At 41.7% G+C, this 21,788-nt stretch overlaps 1 protein-coding gene across 24 annotated transcripts in view; it reads right to left on the minus strand.

The window, feature by feature from the left end:
* Nucleotides 1-4,006: 4,006 nt before the first annotated feature.
* ZNF169 (zinc finger protein 169) overlaps nucleotides 4,007-21,788 on the minus strand; it is a 123,753-nt gene continuing 105,971 nt past the window's right edge. For 6 of the 24 annotated variants that reach the window (XM_070248140.1, XM_070248135.1, XM_070248136.1 and 3 more), the window contains one exon: nucleotides 4,007-5,774. In XM_070248140.1, the coding sequence (XP_070104241.1) occupies nucleotides 4,213-5,577 (1,365 nt within the window). In that variant the 5' untranslated portion in view covers nucleotides 5,578-5,774 and the 3' untranslated portion in view covers nucleotides 4,007-4,212. Of the gene's footprint in view, nucleotides 5,778-16,980; nucleotides 17,077-17,546; nucleotides 17,674-21,788 lie in introns of all 24 variants that reach the window. The other 18 variants (XM_070248134.1, XM_070248133.1, XM_070248131.1 and 15 more) reach the window with 4 other exon arrangements.

Here is a 21,788-nt window from a genome sequence, read left to right on the forward strand (position 1 = left end):
ATGGAAAGTTTTCAGCCATTATTTCTTCAAATACTTTTTCAGTCCTACTTCTTTTCTCTTTCTGGGACTCTGATGAAACAAATGTTAGCTTTTTTGTTCTTGTCCCAGAGATTCTTGTTGTTTTTTTTTCTCAGTCTATTTTCTCTCTGTTTAGATTTGCTAAATTCTATTAATCTGTCCTCAAATTCTCTGATTCCATTTTCTGTCATATCAACTCTACCATTGAGCCCATGCAGTGAGTTTTTAAATTTCTTAATTCTATAATTTCCACTTGATTTTTGATATAACTTCTATTTTTTGCTGAGATTTTATACTTTTTCATTTGTTTCAAGAGAACTTGTAATTGTTTCAAGCACTTTTTTAATGATGGCTGCTTTAATGTCCCTGTCAGATAATTCCAATGTCATATTCATCTCAGTGCTGGTGTCAGGTGATTGTCTTTTTCTCATTTAAGTTGTGTTTCCTGGTACTTGGTATGACAGGTAATTGTTTATCGTATCCCACACATTTAGATCTTATGTTGAGAGACTCAGGATCCTATTTAAATATTTCATTTTAGCAGGCTGTCACCCTGTCTTTAGGTTAGCTCCCAGATCCTAGCCTACTTTGGTGGGCTGTGTTTGTTCCAATGACAATGTAATTTTCAGAGCTCTTGCGATGCTATTTAGGTCTGCTTGGCTTATTTTATACCACTATTGCTCTCACTTTTCCTTGCTGGTGTTGGAGAATGTGAAGGAGCTTCCCTAAAGCAGGATGCTTGGTGTTTCCAGGCAGGGGAAATGATGCTCTGGTCCAAAAGAGAACAAAAAGCTTCACAGGTCGAGCTGCTGAGGTGTCAAGATCCCCACCTCCAGTGCCTCCTGGCCACGTGGCATCTGTCAGTAAGGGCGGGGAGTCTCTTCCTGGGCTGGGCAGTTTAGGGGGGATGCCCTTGCTGGCATCACCTGGCTGCTAGGTACCTTCCTTCTAGGTGGAGAGTCTCAGGTCTATGGAGATAAAGAGCATTTCCTGGGACAGGTATTCCTGTGGCAGGATCCTCCTGGCTAGTGTCGCCAAACTGCCTGGTATCTCTAGGTGAGGAGAGGGGAGACAGCCCTGTGAGAAAAGAAAGCACTTCCCCCCACCACTGTTAGCAGGGGCCCTAACTGATCCCAGCTGCTGGCATTGCTGAGCTCACCTGGTGTTGTCAGCAGGAGTTCCCTGCCATCCAGGGAGGAATGAACCCACCTGGGCTGTCTTTTGCTAATTTGGGAGCTGGGAAATGCTGGGTCACTTTCTTCTGTCGGGTAGGGGCATGTAAGAAGCACCATCACTATGTTGTTCCCCTATTCCCAAGGTCCATTCTCCAGGAGATAGATCTAATTCCATTTCCTTGGAATATGGGGTGGACTTTAAGATTACTTCTAACAAATAGTGTATGGGGGGCCAGCTCCATGGCCAAGTGGTTAAGTTTGCGCACTCCGCTGCGGCGGCCCAGGGTTCGGATCCTGGGCGCGGACATGGCACTGCTTGTCAGGCCACGTTGAGGCAGCATCCCACATCCCCCAACTAGAAGGATCTGCAACTAAGATATACAACTGTGTACAGGGCTGGGGGGGGGGGGGGTTGGGGAGATAAAGCAGAAAAAAAAATAGTGTATGGAAAGAGAAAAATGGTATGTTTACAGTGGAGAATCCTGACAGGCACCACCTTTACCAAATGATCAAGGTTAACATCACCAGGAATAAGTCACATTGGTATCATGTACCCTTTGATATGATACAATAAGGACAGTTCACTTCTGTGGTATTCTTCCCAAAAGTCCATAATGCAAGTCTAATAATGAGAAAACATCAGACAGTTCCCAAATTAGGGATATTCTATAAAATACCTGAAGAATGAAATACATTCTATAAAATACTTGAAGGCCAGCTCTCTTCAAGGGTCAAGGTCATGAAAGAGAAAGAAAAACTGAGACAGTGTCACAGATTAGAGGAGACTATAAAGAGACAGGCTGACTAAATGCAATGTGGGATCCTAAATTGGATCCTAGATCCGAAAACGGACAAGAGTGGAAAACCCAAACACAGCCTGTAGTGCTTAATAGTGTTCTTTCAATGTTAATTTCTTAGCTTTGATAAATGTACGATGATTACATAAGATGTTAATATTAGGAGGAAAAATGAAGTTACTAGTTGGCCCTTGGCATTCTAGTGTAAGCAACAGACTTCATATATTTATGTATTTATTATTGTTATAGACGCATAAGTTTCTCTCTTTTTTCCCCCAATGGTTTATAAGTCATTAGTGTACTCAGTTTGGTGCTCAAATTGTCTCAGACTTGGCCGGTAGGTGAGAAACCCTTCAAACTGGCTGTGTCCTAGAGTCATGCTCCACCATGTTTTTTAACACTTCCGTACTTTCTGGCATTACAAGATATTCTGGGATCAACTAATACCTACCCTGCCCTAACCCTGGCAGTGGCCATTAATCCAAGAAGCTATGGTTCCCACAAATGGAAAATGGCGCTAGAGACTAAAATCTGGACACTAGATATACTCACTGCTACTGGAGTATCCTTGCTTCTTGGTCTTTTCAGCAGACAAAGGTAGAAAACATATATGTATCAACACATACACACAAATACATATGCACATGCACACAAATATGCATGTGCACATAAACATGTACAGACACACACATACAAATCTTAGGAATCTTAAGTTCACACCAATACTTCTGATTCCAGCCCATGCTCACAGAATTCTTCCTTGCTTTGTCCCATTCCACAATCGTATGACTTTCCTTCCACAGTGAGAACCTTGGCTCCCAACAACAAAGACACATGTACTCATGTACTCAATCCTATAATGCATCAAAAATAGTTTCAGAATTGCTTCATCATATTGCTACAAGAAAAAACCTATGAGAGTTTAGGATTTGTTTGTACTTCTAACACACACACATAAAAATAAACTCTGCCAAGACTGAGGATATATAATCAAACACTACATTCATTATTATCGCCAAATTCTCAATAAGGCTTATACCATTCTGCATTCCCACTGACATAGTATTAAAGTGCCTGTTCCCCCACAGCCTCAACAATACTGAGGACTGTCACACTTTCGAATTTTTGCCTAGCTGATGGGTGAGAAATGGTACCTCACTATAGTTGTAACCTGTAGTTCTCTTATCATGACTGAAGTTTAACATCTTATTTGTGTATACTTCTTTTGGTAAACTGATCATGTGTTTTGTCCACTTTTCTATAGGATTTCTGGTCTTTTCTCTTTGATCTTTAAAAGTTCTTATAAAATGAGGATATTAACCCTTTATCTGTGAAATACGTTGATTTATATGTTGACACACTTTTCTTCTAGTCATTTGTCTTTTGATATTACTTATGGTATTTTTTGCCATGCAAAAGTTTTTAAACTTTTGTTTACTCAATCTTATGAATCTTCTATTGCCTCTAGACTTTAAGCCAGCAAAGCCTCTAAGCCTTGGGAAAATGACCTTGTAGTGGCCATTCATTGACCAAGGCAAGGGGACACGGACAGTCTTGGACAGGACATTTGTTAGGCTCTAGGACATTTGTGCTCTGGGGATTAGAAAGAGCAAAGGGCAATGGCTAAAGGGACAGCGCCTTGGCCTGGTTGTAAAGGCAGGTGCTCCAGATCCTGAGCCCCTGACTGGAGGACTGGGGAGGGTTGTGGTTGAAGGCCCTGAGTCCTCAGGTTGGATCGCTGGCAAGTATGCAGAGCTAAAGGGAGAGGCCCAGGGCTGCAGGCATGAGTACTAACAGGTACCCCTCAATCTGCTGTTGGGGTAGCTGAGTGTGTGGCTTGGGGATATCACATGGCTGTTGGAGGACTTAAGAAGGGCTAAGAATGAAGACTATTATAATCTCGTTCTCCCCTCAGACAGGACCAGTGTCCAGAACAAAACACAGTGACTCTCCCATGGTTCCCAAGAAGCTGAATACCTTGGGGTTTTTGATAGATGAGTGAATGAGCAACATAGCTATGTGTGCAACTTTGTAAAGAAGCAGTTTATTAAAACAAAAGACCATAAAACACAGAGAGGACTGCTGCTTAGAAAGTAAACCATAAACAGACTATCTCATGAACACTGAAAGAAAGCACCATTTTTTCCCTCCATTCCATTTCGGGAAAGCAGAACACTTCCCAGTGATTTCTGCCATATTCACACTCAAGGGGAAAGGAAAGGTCAGGAGAACAGCTCTTGCGGCAGGAGGTGATGGCCAGACTTGGTCTTCCTATGTCTATGGAGGTGAGACTTCTGGCTAAAGCCACGACCACACTCCCTGCACACGTACGGCTTCTCTCCCGAATGGGTCCGCTGGTGTCTGATGAGAGCTGACTTGAAGCCAAAGCCACGCCCACACACACCACACACACACGGCTTCTCCTCAGAGTGTGTCCTCTGGTCAGAGGTGAGGTTGGACTTCTGGCCCAGTCCTTGCTCACACATTCCGTACACATCAGCCACCTCCCCTGAGTGTGTCCTCTGGTGTCTAGTGAGGAGTGACTTGAAGCCAAAGGTGCGCCCACACTCAGGGCACAGGTACGGCTTCTCCCCTGTGTGTGTCCTCTGGTGCCTGATGAGCGTGACCTTCTGACCAAAGCCACGCCCACACTCGGGGCACACGTAAGGCTTCTCTCCTGTGTGCGTCCTCTGGTGTCCCATGAGGGAGACCTTCTGGCTAAAGCCACGCCCACACTCAGGGCACAGGTAAGGCTTCTCTCCGGTGTGCGTCCTCTGGTGTCTGATGAGGGTGACCTTTTGGCGAAAGCCATGCCCACAGTCGGCACAGACATAAGGCTTCTCCCCTGAGTGTGTGACCTGGTGACTGAGGAGCAGCGACTGCTGCCTGAAACCACGACCACACTCAAGGCACAGGAAGGGCCTCTCGCCCGAATGCGAGCTCCGGTGTTGGAGGAGCGATGCCTTCTGGCAGAAGCCTCTCCCACACTCAGGACATATGAAGGGCTTCTCCTCCAAGTGTGTCCTCCGGTGCAGGATGAGGGCAATCTTTTGACGAAAGCCTCGCCCACACTCCTGACAGACAAAGGGTCTCTCCCCGGAGTGTATCCTCCTGTGGTTCGTGAGTGAGGACGTGTACCTGAAGCGTCGCCCACACTCCCTGCACATGTAAGGCTTCTCCCCGGAGTGCTTCCTCTGGTGGATGGTGAGGGAGGACTTCCGGCCAAAGCCTCGCCCACACTCTATACAACTATAAGGCTTCTCCCCGGAGTGCGTCCTCTGGTGCTTGACGAGGTCTGACCTCTGGCAGAAGCCTCTGCCACATTCGGGGCACACATGATGCTTCTGGAGACCAAAGAGGCTTGACTTTGTGCTATGTCCTGGTCTGTATTTTCCACAGATGACTGCTCCAGATTCCGAGATGTCTGTCCCCGTGAACGTGGCGTCTGCCTCCTGAGGGCTCATCCCCTGGGTCGGGTCGTGATCTATTACTCCACCTCTGTTGCCGTCCACCCAGTCTACTGGCTGACCTTGAGATGGGCTGAAGAATGCCCTCGAAGTCCCGCTGAGCTGCAGACTCCCGAACATGGTGCCAGAGCCTTCTGTCTCTCCATCTTCTGCTTTTCCACTGGAGCAGCGAGGAGCTTGTAGTGGCAAGTGGCTTCCTGCAGATGAGCTTGGGAAGACCTGCGGGGGGTGACCGCACAGCACATATCGTGTGAGGAAGTGCGGACTGGAAAAGGCCACCGGGCAGGAGAGACAGGGCTGGAATTCTGCCTCTGGTTCTGCTGGAGAGAAAGTCTTGGTCAGAGTCAGCACAGGTACCTTGTGGACGGTAACACTCGCCCAGCAGTCATTCCTCAGATGTTCACACAACAAAGACTTCCTTTCCAGACCTACCTTCAGCCCACGGTGACACATTAACGCACCTCCTGTTGCCACACAGAAAACCCACATGGCAAGCTGCCTCTAAATATCAGCCCAACTAAAACATCTTCAAGAAAGCATCCCAGGCAACTCCAGCCCTATGAACTGCTGCCGTTGGAGCTACACGTTTCCCCCCGTTCACCAGCCAGTCATTAACACTGAGGTAAACAATATCCACAAATCCATGCTTCACTGAAAGTTAAACTAGATGACTTATTACACATTTCTTTTAGTGACTTTTCCTACAGAAAGGATGGGGTCACTACAGGGAGTCACTCAACCCAGAGGCGCCACGGGCGAGGCATATAAAGGAGAGGTCCAAGACCCACGCAGGAAATGAAGCGCTGTGTCCTCCATCCTAAACAAGGATCTCGAGAGGACCGTGTGCTGGGCTCTCTGTCAGGAAGTGGGGCCTCCGCAGTGAAACACAGAGACACGGTCTAGGCCTGCAAGCCTTTAAAGGGTTCTGATGATCTCAGTCAATCTCCGATCTGCTTTTCTCAGTTTTCTACAAATTGTTGTAAAAGGAAAAATTTCCATCTACCACCTTGCCTAGGAGATGTCAAATTTGCACGCCCTGCCCCATTACACAAGTTCTATCCACCTGAAGCTGAAGAAAAACATCATGAACCTTAAACAAACTCCACATACCATGCCTTTCCAGACCTACCTGACTCTTTCTTTGCCAACCAAAAATGAGACGTATTTTATGAACCATATACAACAGGGCTCAGCAAACTGCAGCCCACCAGGCGTTTTGTAATAAAGGTCTGTGGACCACAGCCACACTCATTCTTTGGGCAGTTTCTATGGCAGCTTTCACAGACAACAGCAAAGCTGAGCAGTTGAGGCAAAGGGCATAAAGGCCACAGAGCCTAAAATACCTACTGTCTGGCCCTTGACAGAAAATGTTTCCCAAAACCTGATCGACAGCACTGACTCAGTCCATCTGTCTGAGATGCCAGCTTTCAGTACTGATAGTAACCACCATGAAACCCCCTTCCTTTCCTCCTCAGCAAACTACCCCATGAACTTAGTTCTGTGTGTGTGCATGTTGATAGACCTAGAGCCTCCTGTGAAATGGTCTTGGGAATCACTCACAAGTGCTGACCCCACTGGACTTCCAGATGTGAAAGTGGACATCCTTTCAGTCTTGGTACACAGTTCGGGCCATCGGGGGTCCCACCATGGCTGACCTTTCATCACAAATATGCTCTAGTTCAGCTCACTGAGCCGTCCACATGTTTATCTTATTAAGCTGGGCTGTCCACAGTATGGAAGCTCACGGCAGGTGTGTACATTTCTGGCCAGCAGTTTCCAGTAAATGCTCTGTTCTAATTCTAGAGTTCTGACAGCAGAGCTTGCAGCATGAGCTACTGTCCACTTGTCTGTGACTCGATGGGAAGAGTAAAGCGGCCGCTGCCTTCTCCTTGGCTTGTTATACGCCCACTAGGGCCAGTGTACACAAGGCCAGTGTAACCTGCACCTTATTACAGGTGTGCCTTTCAGAGGGAGAGGGAGCCTGCTGTGTGTCTTCTGTGTTCACTGGTGACTGGTTTAAATACAGTTAATGTCGCCCTATGGGAACCACAGCCTCTAATAAGAATGTTCACTCAGCCTAATTTTTGTGCCCATCTAGCAATGTGGCAAATTTTAACTGAAAGTGATTTAGAATTGCAACATCCGCTTTGGGAAACTAAAATTCAACATGGTTTCAAACATCCAGAAGTTCTGGAATAAAAGCAGAAATAGAAATAAAGTTTTACCATAATGCTTTTTAGTCAATCATAAAAATTTCTAGGATGTAGAAGAAAATCAATCAGTTTATAAACTCTTAAAATCTACAACTGCTCTTGTACTGATTGATTTTTTCAAATCAAAAAGTTCTTCAACAATTGTACATGAACTCAAAATTTTCCAAAAGAAAAACTCAATGCCTGATGGCTCCTTACAGAAACTCCCCTCCTGCACTGCAGGTGTGCGTACAGAAGCATAGCTGTGGGTCAGGTGGACGGCCCTAGACACCGGACTGCAAGAGACGAAAGAACCCTGGGCATTCACTGCTTTTAAACAATTTAAAGAATTTTAAGACTTGGTCCATAAATGTAACAGGGAGACATTTTCAACATTAATCAGCATAAATCCTTGGAAATTAGACAACTTTAATAATATATCATCTCCACGATTTTATGACAATATAAAAGAAATGTTAGCATATGTGATGGTTAATCTCATGGGTCGACTTGGCTGGCCACGGGTTGCCCATTTAATCAAACACAATTCTGGGTGTTTCTGTGAGGGTGTTTCGGGTGACTTTAAGCAGAGAGACTGAATGCGCAGATGGCCCTCCCCAAGTGGGTGGCCCTCATCCCACCAGCTGAAGGTCTGAATAGAAGGAAGACGGATCCTCTGCCAAACAGGAGGGCACTCCCCCAGCCCGACTGCCTTCCAGCTGGGACGTGGCAAGGGGCTGCTTTCTGTTTTTTTTGCTTTTGCACTCAAACAGCAGTTCTTCCTGGGTGTTGAGCCTGCTGGCTTGTGGACTGGCACTACACTACTGGCTGTTCTGGGTCCTCATCTTTCTGACTGTGGATCTCGGGGCTTCTCAGCCTCCATAACTGTGTGAGGCAATTCCTTATGATATCTCACTGCCTGTGTGTGTGTGTATGTGTACACACACATATCCTATTGGTTCTTTTACTCTGGATAAATATAATACTGATTTTGGTACTGAGAAGTGGGGTGCAGTGTAACAGATACCTAAAATTGTGGAAGTAGCTTTGGAACTAGCTGATAGTAGAGGCCAGAAGTTATGAGGTACATGCTAGAAAAAGCCGAGATTGACAAGAAGGGACTGTTGCTAGAAATACCGATTTAGTTAAAGGTGATTTTGGTGAGGACTCAGAAGGAAAGGAGGAGAGCTGGTGAGACAGCTTCTGTCTTATTAGATGTACAGAAACATGATTGACTAGCATTCTCTAGAACAGATTCTCTAACGTTGAGCCTTGCATCTGTCAATCAATTCCACCTGGTCAGGGGATATAATTCTTTTTAAACGTGGTTGGATACAATCTGGAATATTTTTATCACATGTGAAGGTTCCTGGCTCCACTACCAACTTAATTACTTTAATAAACGTAGCATTACTCAGATTTTGCTCCATCCCATGTTAGTAGTATTTTTCAAGGAATTTATCCCTTTCATTTAAGATGTTAAACTTGTTAGTACCAACTTGTTCAGACTTTATTATCCTCTTTTTTTTTTTTTTTTTAGATTTCTTTTTTCCCTTTTTTCTCCCCAAAGCCCCCCAGCACATAGTTGTATATTCTTCGTTGTGGGTCCTTCCAGTTGTGGCATGTGGGACGCTGCCTCAGTGTGGTTTGATGAGCAGTGCCCTGTCCGCGCCCAGGATTCGAACCAACGAAACACTGGGCTGCCTGCAGTGGAGCGCGTGAACTTAACCACTCGGCCACGGGGCCAGCCCCAAACTTTATTATCCTTTTAAAGGATGAAGGATATGCACTGATAATGTCCCTTTCATTCCTGAATTGATTACTCATGTCTTCTTTCTTTTCTTCTCGGTTCATCTACCTAGTGATAGATAATTCTGTTGATCTTTTCAGAGAATCTATATTTGGCTTTGCAAATTTTCCTGTTGTTAATCTGTGTTACATTTCATTGATTTCTGCTCTTAATTTCATTATTCTCTTCCTTTTACTCACTTTGCATTTACTTTGCTCTTCTTTTTCTAGCTTCTTAAGGTAAAAGCTTAAGTCACTGATCACAGACCTTTCTTCTTTTCTAATATAAGCACATAAGGCTATAAATTTCCTCCTAAGCATCTCACAGATTTTTATTTTGCTGAGAAGAATTTTAAAAGATCTAGGTAGCAGGTTGTAAGACTTGATATTGGTAAGATATAATTTCTCCCTCAAGTTATCTGTGGATACACTGAAATGTCAATAATAAACATAATTCAGGTTTTTCCTTCTTTTTTTATGAGAAGCTGATCCTAAAATTTAAGTGGAAATAGAGAGGATCTAGACTATTGAAAGGAATCTTGAAAAAGAAAAACAAAGGGAAAGGAATTATATTACCTGACTTCAAGACTTCCTATGGTCCTAAAGGAACACAGACGGTGTGGTTTGGTTTAAGGATAGACATATGAAGGAACAGAACAGAGAGTGTACAACAGACTCACACTTAGCCAGTCACTGGATTTTCAACAAAGTGATCCAATGAGGGAAAAGCAAGACTTTTCAACAAATGGTGCCGGAGCCACTGGGTATCCACATGAAAAAGAAAAATAAACTGTGATCCCTGCCTCACACTACGCACAAAAGCTAATTCAAGACAGATCATAGACTTAAACGTAAAGGCTCAAATTAAACAGCATTTGAAGAAAATATAGATTATCTTCATGACAATAAAAATTTAAAGAGAGAGAAAAGTTGAGACTTCCTCAAAATTAAACATCTGCTCATCAAAAGTTATTGTTAAAAAAAATGAACAGAAAGTTTCAGACAGAGAAAAATATTTCCAAAATGTACACATGACAAAGCACTGGTATCCAGGATTAATAAAGAACTCACAGAATTCAACAATAAAAAGAAAAACAATGAATAAAAACTTGGAAAAAGATTTGGATACTTCACAAAGTAAGGAATATGATATATATGAATGATCAAAAAGTACATAGAACGTGCTCAACATCATTAACCATCAGGGAAATGGAACTTAAAACCCCATGAAATACCACTACACATCCATCACCAGAGACAAAGCGAAAACTGTCGAGGAGGATGTGAGGCAATAGGAATTCCCATATGTTGTTCATGGAAGTGAAAAATGGTACGACCACTTTGGAAAAGGTCTGGTCACTTCTCATAAAACAGCACAGTTACTCTAAGACCCAGTGTACTGGATTGAATAGTATCCCACCCAAATTCATGTCTACCTTGAACATGTGAATGTGGCCTTATTTTCAAACTGTCTTTGCAGATGGAAACAAGTTAAGTTGAGTTCATAGGGGATTAGGTGAGCCTTACTCCAATGACTGGTGTCCTTACAAGGAGAAGGAGGTTTGGATACAGAGACACACAGAAGGAAGACGGTTCTGGGACCATGGAGGCAGAGACTGGAGTGACGCAGCTACAAGCCAAGGAACGTTAAGGATCGCCAGCAACCACCAGAAGCTGGGAGAGAGGCAAGGAACGGATTCTCTCTCAGAACCTCAAGAAGGAACAAACCCTGCTGACAGGGTGATTTTGGACTTCTGGTTTCTGAACTGTCGAGAGAATACGTTTGTGTTGTTGTAAGCCTCTCAGTCTGTGGTAATTTGTTATAGCAACCCCAGGAAACTAAAATATCCAGCATATACCCTAGGTATTTATCCAAAGGAAATGAAAACTTAGGTTTACTAAAACAAACAAACAAACAAAAAACCTAGCATAGAATGTTAATAGCAGCTTTTTCAAAATAACTAAAAACTGGAAGCCCTGAAGATGTCTACCAAGGAGAATGGATAACATATGTTATCCATACATATGTTGTATATTCACATGATGAGATGCTACTTGGCATTAAAAAGAAACAGACTACTGATGCGTGCAACATAGATGAAGCCCAAAAACTTTATACTGAGTGAAAAAAGACTTACTCAAAACAGTACATATTATATGATTCCATTGATGCAAAATTATACAGCAGGCAAAACTAATCTACAGAAAAGTAAAATCAGACCAGTGGGACCTCTGAGGGATAGGTACGGGGTTTGCTGGGATGGGCCACAAGGGAACTGCGATGACAGTAATGATCTATATTTCGATAAAGTTTGGGCTGTAGAGGGGTATGCATTGTTTAAATTCATAGACTAGTACACAAGATTTTGCGTTTCATGTAAGTAAACTCTACCTAAAAAGGTAGAGTCTACCTAAAATAAACAACTCTAAGTAATGACACATGTGCTATGCATTAGTCCTGGGGCCAACACCTTTAATGGGGCCCCCCAGCTGAGATGAACTGCCAAGGGTTGACCCTCTTAAACTTCAGTGTCTAGAAACACTCAAATGGACACCCTGGACCTGAGTCCATGGGCCCCCACCTGCCAGACCATCCACATGAGCCAACCCAGGAGGAGACTCTCCCCTGCCTCTCACCACATGTTAGATCTTTGCCAGGACCACTCGGTGGTCAGATCAGATCTTCTCACACACTCACACATGCCAACCACTCTGAGGGATAGAGAGCATCTGAGGAGAATGAGCAATGGTGCCAAGGACACGCCATGAAGACCTCACGAAATGACAGCAATAACCACCCGTGAACAGGCCTCATGCTCTTTACCTACCCACAGGAGGACACCAGTTTCTTTTCCAAGACGAGTAAGGCCTTGAAACAGTACACCTACTCAGATAAGCTCAGCTACTCATCTCTCCCAGAGGAACTGCTTGCCCTAAACGCCTTACTCTTACCAACCAAGGAGACAGCACTAGAAATCTGTCAGAACAGCCAAAATAAAAGACAGTGCTAATACCAAATGCTGGCAAGGATGAGAGAAACTGGATCGCTCAAACATTGCTGGTGGGAATGTAAAATGGTATAGCCATTCGGGAAATGAGTATGGCACTTTTTTTACAAAACTAAACATGCGTTCATCATATGACCCAGCAACTGCACTCTTGGGCGTGTATCCCAGAAATGAAAACCTTATGTTCATACAAAAATCTGTACACAAATGTCCACAGCAGCTGTATTTATGATAGCCCCAAACCGTAAACAACCCAAATGTCCTTCAGTGGGTGCACAGTTTAACAGACTGTGGTACATTCATATCATGGAACACTACTCAGCAGTAAAAGGAATAAAGCATTGATACATGCAACAGTTTGGACGGATCTCAAGAGAATTATGCTGAATGAGAAAAGGCAATCCCAAAAGGTAACATGATTTCTTTTATATAACATTCTTGAAATGACAAAATAATGGAGACAGAGAACAGATTAGTGGTTTCCAGAGGGGAGAGAGGGGAGAGAGGGGAGAAGGAAGGCAGCTGGCTGTGGCTATAAAAGGGGAGCACAAGGGATCCTTGTGATGAACTGTTCTATATCTTTGAATATGGTGGTAGTTACCTGAACCTACAAGGGACAAAATTTCATAGAACTAAATCAACATACACATGAAAGAGTCAAAGTAAAACTGGTAAAATCTGAATAAGGTCAGTGCATTGTATTAACAGAAATACAAGGCTGCTTTAACAATAAAAAAAAAATCAATGTAATTCACCATATTAGAAGACTAAAAAAGAAAAACACATAGAATCATTTCAAAAGATACCAAAAAAGCATTTGACAAAATCCAACACCCAGTCCTAAAACAAACTCTCATCAAACAAGGACTAGAAGTCTGTCAAGCTGATAAACGGCAGCTATAAAAATTTATACTTAGGAGGAAAGCACCCCGCCTAAGACTGGGATCAAGGAGAGGACGTCCACTCTCACCATTTAAATTCACCCATGCATTGCATGTTCTCGCCAGGGCAGTGAGGCAAGAACGGGAGAGTAAAGATATACTGACTGGAAAGACAGAACTAAAACTCTACTTATTCACAAACAACACGATCATTTATGTAGAAAATCCTATAGAATCTACAAAAAGCTACTAGGACTAAGAAGTAAGTTTTGCAAGATTACCAGATATAAGATCACTACACATAAATTAATTGTATTTCTATTTACTATCCACAAACAATTAAAAATTAAAATTTACAAACAGCTTAATTTAAATAGCTTCAGAAATATGAAATACAGAAGATAAATCTGACAAGAGATGTGTAACACCTGTACGCTAAAAACTACAAAACAATGCTGACAAAACTGAAAGAAGTCCCACACAAATGGAGAGCTCCACTGTGCTCAGGTATTGGATGACACAGTACTATTTACATGTAAGTTCTCTGCAAATTGATATCGATTCAACTCAATCCCAAACAAAATCCCAGGAGGCGTTTTTTGGTGAAAATTGCCAGGATGACTCTAAAATCCAATGGAAATGTAAAGAATCTAGAATAACTGAAACAACTTGGAAAAAGAAAAAAAGTTGGAGGCTTTATACCAGCTGAGTTCTAGACTTATGATAAAGCTACAGTAATCAAGACTATGTGGCACTGGCATTAAGACAGACAGAGAGAGGAGGGGAAACAAGAGTCCAGATAGAGGCCCATTCACATATGGTCAATTGACTAACCACAAAGGTATATAGATAATCCAGCACAGACAGGGTTATCTTTGCAATAAATGGAGCTGGAAAAACTGGGTATTTGTATGCAAAAAAATGTACTTAAATCCAGATCTGGTATCAAATATAAAAATTTACTTAAAATAGGTTATAGAACTAAACAGAAAATAAAAATCATAAAACTTCTAAAAGAAAGACTATATGAAAACCTTTTTGACTTTAGTTTAGGCAAAGATTTCTTAAACACACCACCAAAACTGCAATTCATCAGAGAAAAAATTGAAACTTGGACTTCAAAATTAAGAACTCCTCCTTGAAAGAGAATTAACACTTAACACTATTAAGACAATGAAGCAAGCCACATACAAAATATTTGTAAATCAAATATCTGATGATAGGCTTTTATACAGAATATACGAAGAACTTTCAAAACAATTTAAAAAAAAGGAAATCAATTTTTTAAATGGGCAAAGGATTTGAAAAGACATTTCACCAAAGAAGATATCCAGATGGCAAATAAGCACATAAAAAGATTCTCAACATCATCAGTCATTAGGAAAATGTCAAGTAAAACCACAGTAAGATGCTACTACACAGCTATGAGAATGTCTAAAATTAAAATAATAATACCAAGTGTTGACAAAGATGTGTTGCATTTGGAACTCTCATACACTGCTGGTGGGAATATGAAATGAGGCAGCCACTTTGAAAAACAACTTATGAGTTTCTTAAAAAGTTAAATATGTACTGTACCATACAGCCTAGCCATTCCAGTACCAAGTATTTATCCAAAAGAAATAAAAATGTACATCCAAAGACTTGTCATGAATGTTCACAGGCTTTATTTGTATTTGTCAAAAACTGGAGACTGCCCAAATGTCTTTCTACAGGTGAATGGTTAAAGAAATTGTCACAAATCTATATAATGAAATACTACTCAGCAATTAAAAACATGAACTATTGATACACGTAACATTATGGATGAGATTCAAAATAATCATGTTGAGTGAAAGAATTCAGTAAGTATTCTGTAATGACTCAATATATGCAAATTCTAGAAAAAGCCAACAAATCCATAAGGATAGAAAGCTGATCAGTGGCTGCCCGGGTATGGGGAGGAGAGGGAGGGCAGGGAGGGTGGAGGCAGGGGTTACAATGAGGCACAAGGAACCCTCAGGGGGATAAGGTATCCTCACTATTTGGATTGTGGTGACGGTTTCATGGCTGTATACATAAGTCAAAACTTACCAAATTTTATATCTATGCAGTTTATTATAGTTTAATAATATCCCTTACTTATTATACCATAATACCTTAGCATAGTAACACTTTTATATTATACCTTACATAATAGTTCTTTTTTCAAAAAGACAAAAGCACTGAGTTTGCCGAAAAGTATAAGTCCAGATATATGGTGGTATTTAGAAGAAAACAAAAATAAAATGCCAGGAATGTAAAAAAAAAAAAAAAAAAAGAATGATAAAAGATAAATCGGGTAAAAATTTATCCTTATATCCCAAAATTCACATAACATTAATTCAAGTTGGAGTAAAGACCTAAATGTTCCCAGAATTTCTACAAATCAATCAAGAAAGAAATGGTCCGTCACATCTCAGAGGAGGAAACAGCAGTGCCTGATCAGCTTGGGAAAGATGCTCACGCTCATGGGAGAGCAAGAGAATCCTCTGAGATTCATCCCAAACAGGTGGGCAAAAAGTGAGGTGACAATACCTAAATCAATACTGACAACAATACTGTCCATGCTGACATTACCAGGGTTGGTGAGGACGTGGAACAAGAACGCCCATCACTGCTGCTGGGTGTAAGCGGAGTGCCAGCCTCGGCACATAACAAGGCATAACCTAGTCAAGGTGAGGCTATGCGCGCCCATGAACCAGCTACCGCATCCCGGATATGCATCTTGAGAGAGACTCACATGTTCCCAAGAAAGTAACAAGAATATATAGCAACACCATTTCATAGTCAAAAATTGGAAATAACTTAAATGTCCAAAAGAAGAGAACTGACAATTTAACTGCATTAAAACAGAAATATTCATATAATGGAATCATGTAACAGTTTTAAAAAGGATAAACTAAACCTACACATTTTGACACAAATGAATCTCACATAAAGTTGGTGAAAAGGCATTTTTGGAAGGATGTGTACAATACACTATGTGCAGACAAGTTTACAAACATGCAAAATGACATCTCTATGGCTGAAGGACCCATCGAATGGAAAAAAAGGATCAAGGCAGTCATGGGTATGCTAATGCAGAAATAGAACTCTCAGGGGCGGGGTGGAGGGCAGGACACAACCAGGAAGGTACAGGGGCTGTCACCGGGTTTTATAACATTTTATTTCTTAGGCTGCAGGCTGGCACATTGGCACTTGTATGATTCTCCACAGTGTGCTGTAATCTGAAATAATCTCTCATAAAATAAAAGAAACAAAGTTATGGGAATTTATGGGGTAGACTGGTGTACAAAAAAGTTATCAGGTTAAGAACAGAAACTGGACAGTCTCCAGCAGGTGCAGCTGACTTAGTCTCAGAGGGTAAACACTACACTGAAGGTCAGGCAGACCAACAAAAGCCCAGGAATGGGGGATCCTAGATGTGCTGGAGAGGCGACGCCAGGTGAGTGGAATGAGGCTCCCTGGGGGAGGAGGGTGGCGGATGCCAGGGAAGCCCTCTGGGGTGAGCGTGATGGCACGAAGGGGGCCCTGGAGAAGAGCTTCCTCCCCAGGAGCTCACAGGACTCCTCCGTCCTCACTTGCTGAGCACCTCACTGCCCTGCCCCCGTCGGCCTGCTGCTTCCCACTCACCTGGACAAAGGTCCAGAACACCTTCGCTCTCCTCTCTCCAGGGCTCATCCGCTTGCTCCAGTTGTGTGATGAGTTTGGGTTTAGAAAAGGCAATTCCTTTTGGGAATTGAAACAGAGAAAGAAACCAGGGTGACCTTGGGTTAGAGGCTTAAGAGGCTATCACAGAACTCAGCGTCAACTGGGCAATGCAATAATCCAGAAGTAGGCAGGGAAGCATGGAGGGTGGCAAAGGCTCTCTGAATGCTGAGAGAGGATGCTACGGGGCGGGGGTAGCCTGGATCTGAAGATAGTACACTGGTTCTCCCCTGTGCCTGAGGGAATATAAATAGTCCCCCATTTGAAGCAAGATCAGTTCAGAGGAGGAGCCTGGCCAAGGAAGAAGCCTGAAAATGCAGTGTCAGACACCACACACACACACAGCTTCACTATTTCCAACTCGACAGAATCCAGAGACTCTCTGGGGGTATGGGGAAAATACGTCTTTCTTTCTGAACCAAAAGCATGACAGCTGCTACATAAAATCTTAAGATGCCCAGAGTCTGCGATCTGAGACAGGCCATTCTTACCCAGCGATACCAAGTGGCTATAGTTCTCCAGCATTACATCCCGATACAGGGTCCTCTGAGCAGGACTCAGGAGCTTCCACTCCTTCTGGGTGAAGGCCACAGCCACATCTCTGAAGGCCATCAATGCCTGTAACACAAACACATCCCTGCTCACCAAGACAGCCAGCACGCCCACTAGTCAACAACCTTAGCCGCTAACCAGGACTGAGGCAGCAAGAAGGCTGGCATGGGGTACCCAGGTGAGATCCACAGATCCTGCTTTTAACCTGGACCCTGGTGCCATGTGTTCAAGATATTAATCCCCTTCACACATTGCTGGTGGCTCTATTTTGGGTTTCTCCATTTGGTTCTATTAATCTCTATGTCCATGACACCGTCAAAAACACAGTTTTGATTACCGTAGCTATATAGTAGGTCTTGAAATCAGGTAGACTGACTCCTCACTTCACTCTTCATTTTAAAGGTAACTTTAGCTATTCTAGGGCATGTACCTTTCCATATAAATTTAGAATAATCTTGTCTATTATCTACCAAAAACCCTTGCTGGAATTTTGACAACATTTGCATTAAACCTGTCTATCAATTTGGGGAGAACCAACATCTTCACTATGTTGACTCTTCATATCCATAGACATGATGCGTTTCTCCATTTATTGAGATGTTCTTTGATTTCTTTCATCAGCAGTTTGTGGTTTTTCAGCATACAAATCCTATATAAGTTTTGTTGGATTGATACCTAAGAATTTTTTCATTTTTTTTAGTGATTTTTAATGGTATTGTATTTTTAGTTTCAGTGACCACATGTTCATTGCTATGATACAGAAATACAATTGTTTTTGTATGTTTATCCTGATTCCTGCAACCGGGCTGAAGTCACTTATTAGCTCTGAGAGTGTTTTTCTCCTAGGTTCCTTGAGATTTTGTACACAATCATATCATTTGCATATGGGGACAGTTTTATTTCTTCCTTTATAATCTGTACGCATGTTATTTCCTTTTCTTGCCTTATTGTAGAACTTCTAGCACAATAACGAGTAGGAGTGGTGAGAGCAGACATCCGTGCCTTGTTCTCAATGTGAGGAGGAAAGCGCTATGTCTCACAGCATTAAGAATACTGTGCTACAATGAGATAACACGTCCCACCCATAGGAGAGGTACGACCAAAGAAATGGAAAAGAACAAGTGTGGGCAGGGTGTGGAGAAATTGCAACCTTTGCTGGTGGGAAAAGTAAAATGGTGCAGTTTCTGTGGAAAAGAGTTCAGCAAAAGTTCCTCAAAAGGTTAAACATACAATTTACCATATGATCCAGCAATTTCGCTCCTAGGAATTGAAAGCAGGGACTTAGATACTTGTACACCAATGTCCATAACCACATTATTCACAATAACTCAAAGGTGGAAACAACCCAAATGCCCATCAATAGATAGATGAAGAAAATGTAGTATATGCACACAATTGTGTATTATGCCGCCTTACAGAAGAAGGAAATTCTGAGCCAGCCCTGATGGCTTAGTGGTTAAAGTTCGGCGTGTTCTGCTTTGATGGCCTGGGTTCAGTTCCCAAGTGTGGAACCACACCACTCATCTGTCAGTAGCCATGCTGTGGCAGCGGCTCACACAGAACTAGAAGGACTCACAACTAGAATATACAACTATGTACTGGGGCCTTGGGGAGGGGGGTAAAAAAGAGAGAGAGGAAGATTGGCAACAGATGTTAGCTCAGGGCGAATCTTTCCCAGGAAAAAAGGGAAAATAAAGAGAAGGAAATTCTGATACATGCTACATCAGGGACTAGCCTTGAAAACATTATGCTCAGTGAAATCAGCCAGTCATAGAAAGACAAATATTGTTTGATTCTACTTATAGGAGGTACCCAGAATAGGCAAAATCATGGAGACAGAAAGTAAAATAGAGTTTACCAGCAGCTGGGGGTGTGGGGAATGAGAGTTAGCATTTAATGAATACAGACATTCAGTTTGGGAAGATGAAAAAAGTTCTGGAAATGGATGGTGGCAATGGTTGCACAACATTGTGAATGTACTTAATGCCACTCAACTGTACACTTAAAAATGGTTAAAATGGTAAATTTTATGTTAACAATAAAAAAAAGAATGTTAGCTACAGATTTTTTCTGGATGTCCCTAATCAAATAGTTGTTGAGTTCTATCAAATGTTTTCACTGCATCAACCGATATGATCATGTGGGTTTTCTCCTTTAGGCTGTTAATATGGTGGATTACACTCACTGAGTCAAATACAGAACCAGTCTTGCATTCCTGGAGTAAACTGTACTTGGTGATGATGTATAGTCCTTAACAGTCATAGGGCTATTCAAATTATCCATTCCATTTTGGGTGTGTTAAGGTAGCTCGTATTTTTCAAGGGATTGGTCATTTTATCTAAGTTGTCAAATTTATGAGTGCAGAGCTGTTCATAATATTCTCATTATTCTTTTTGATGGCTACAGAGTACATAACTATATCCCTTGCTTCATTCCTGATACTGGTAATTTCTGTCTACTCTTTTTTTCTTAGTCTTGCTAGACGTTTATCAATTTTATTTTTTCAAAGCAGCAGCAATTTGATTTACTGATTTTCCCCATTTCTGCTTTTCAATTTCATTGACTTCTGCCTTTATCACTATTATTTCCTTCTATGTGTTTGCTTTGAGTTTATTGCACTTACTTTTCTAGGTTCTTGAGGCAGAAGCTTAGATTATTGTCTTGAGACTTTTCCTCTTTTCTAACACATACATTTAGTGTTACAGGTTTCTCTCCCAGGACTGCTTTGGCTGCATCCCATATACTTTGATATACTGCATTTTCCTTTTCATTCACTTTCATGTATGTTTTTATTTCCCTTGAGACTTCCATTTGTGGTGCATGGATCATTTACAAGTATGTTGTCTGTTTTCTAATTGTTTGGCAATTTTTCTGTTAACTTTCTCTCACTGATTTCAAGTTTGATTCCATTGTAGTCAGAGAACCCACTCTGTACAATTTCAATTCTTTCAATTTGTTAAACAAACTTCTATGTTTTGTGTGTTGTATTATGTATGTATTCTGTTTTATGGCCCAAGATATGTCTATCTTGGTATCTGTCCAGGAGTTTAAACAACTGTGTGCTCTGTTATTGTTGGGTGGAATGCTCTATAAATGTTGATTCAATTCTGTTGGTTGATGGTGTTGATAATTTTTTACTGATTTTTGCTCTAATTATTCTATTGATTATATAGAGAAGGGTATTAAGTCTCCAATTAATTGTTGATTTGTCTATTTCCCCTTTCAGTTTTCTTTTTACATATTTTGAAGCTCTTGTTTGATGTGTGCACAGTGAGGATGACTAAGCTTCCCGGTGAACTGAGCCATTTATCGCCCTCTGTGTCTGGGAATTTGCTTTGCTTTGATGTCTACTTTACCTGATATTAATACAGCCATGCTGTTTTCCTTTGATTAATGTTTGCATGTGTCTTTTAAAAATCCTTTTACTTTTAACCTGCCTACACTACAATATTTGAAGTGAGTTTCACTTAGACAAGATAATAGGGTTTTCTAAATCCACTGTGTCAGTCTCTCTCTTTTAGTGGTGCATTTAGACCATTTTAATTTTGTTTTCTTTGCTTTTTGCTTCTCAGTTTTCTTACTATTGACTTCTTGTGGGTTACTTGACCTTTATATAATTCAATTTTGATTTATCTAGTGTCTTTTAGTGGATCTCTTTGTATCATTTTTTTATTGGTTGCTCTAGGTTCTACATTACCTATACATAACTTCTCAGTGTACTGGGGACGTCGCTGAACCAGTCTGAAGGGAGTATAGAAACCTTACGTCCCATTACATCCTCTCCCCTTCCTGTTTAAAATATAATTCTCTTCTCCTTCCAGAGGTTCAGTGACACAAATGTTAGCTATTTTGTTATACTCCCACAGTTCTTAAGACTTAACTCATTTTCTTCCCAGTGTATTTCTCCCTGTTGTACAGATTGGGTGACTTCTATTGCTCTATCTTCTAGTTCACTGATTTCTCTGTTACCTCTAAGCTGCTGGTAAGCCCATCTACTACTGAGCCTTTTTGTTCAGGTACATATTTTTCAGTTGTAACATTTCCATATACATAATCATAATATCTTCTATTTCTTTGCAGAGGCTTTCTAATTTTTCATTTATCTCAAGTGTGTTCTTTAGGCTGTGGATAACCAACTGTTGGAGCACCATGTGTATAAAGACTGTCCTTTTCCAATTAAA

Source organism: Equus caballus, chromosome 23 (genome assembly GCF_041296265.1).
Source record: "Equus caballus isolate H_3958 breed thoroughbred chromosome 23, TB-T2T, whole genome shotgun sequence".
Classification (NCBI taxonomy): Eukaryota; Metazoa; Chordata; class Mammalia; order Perissodactyla; family Equidae; genus Equus; species Equus caballus.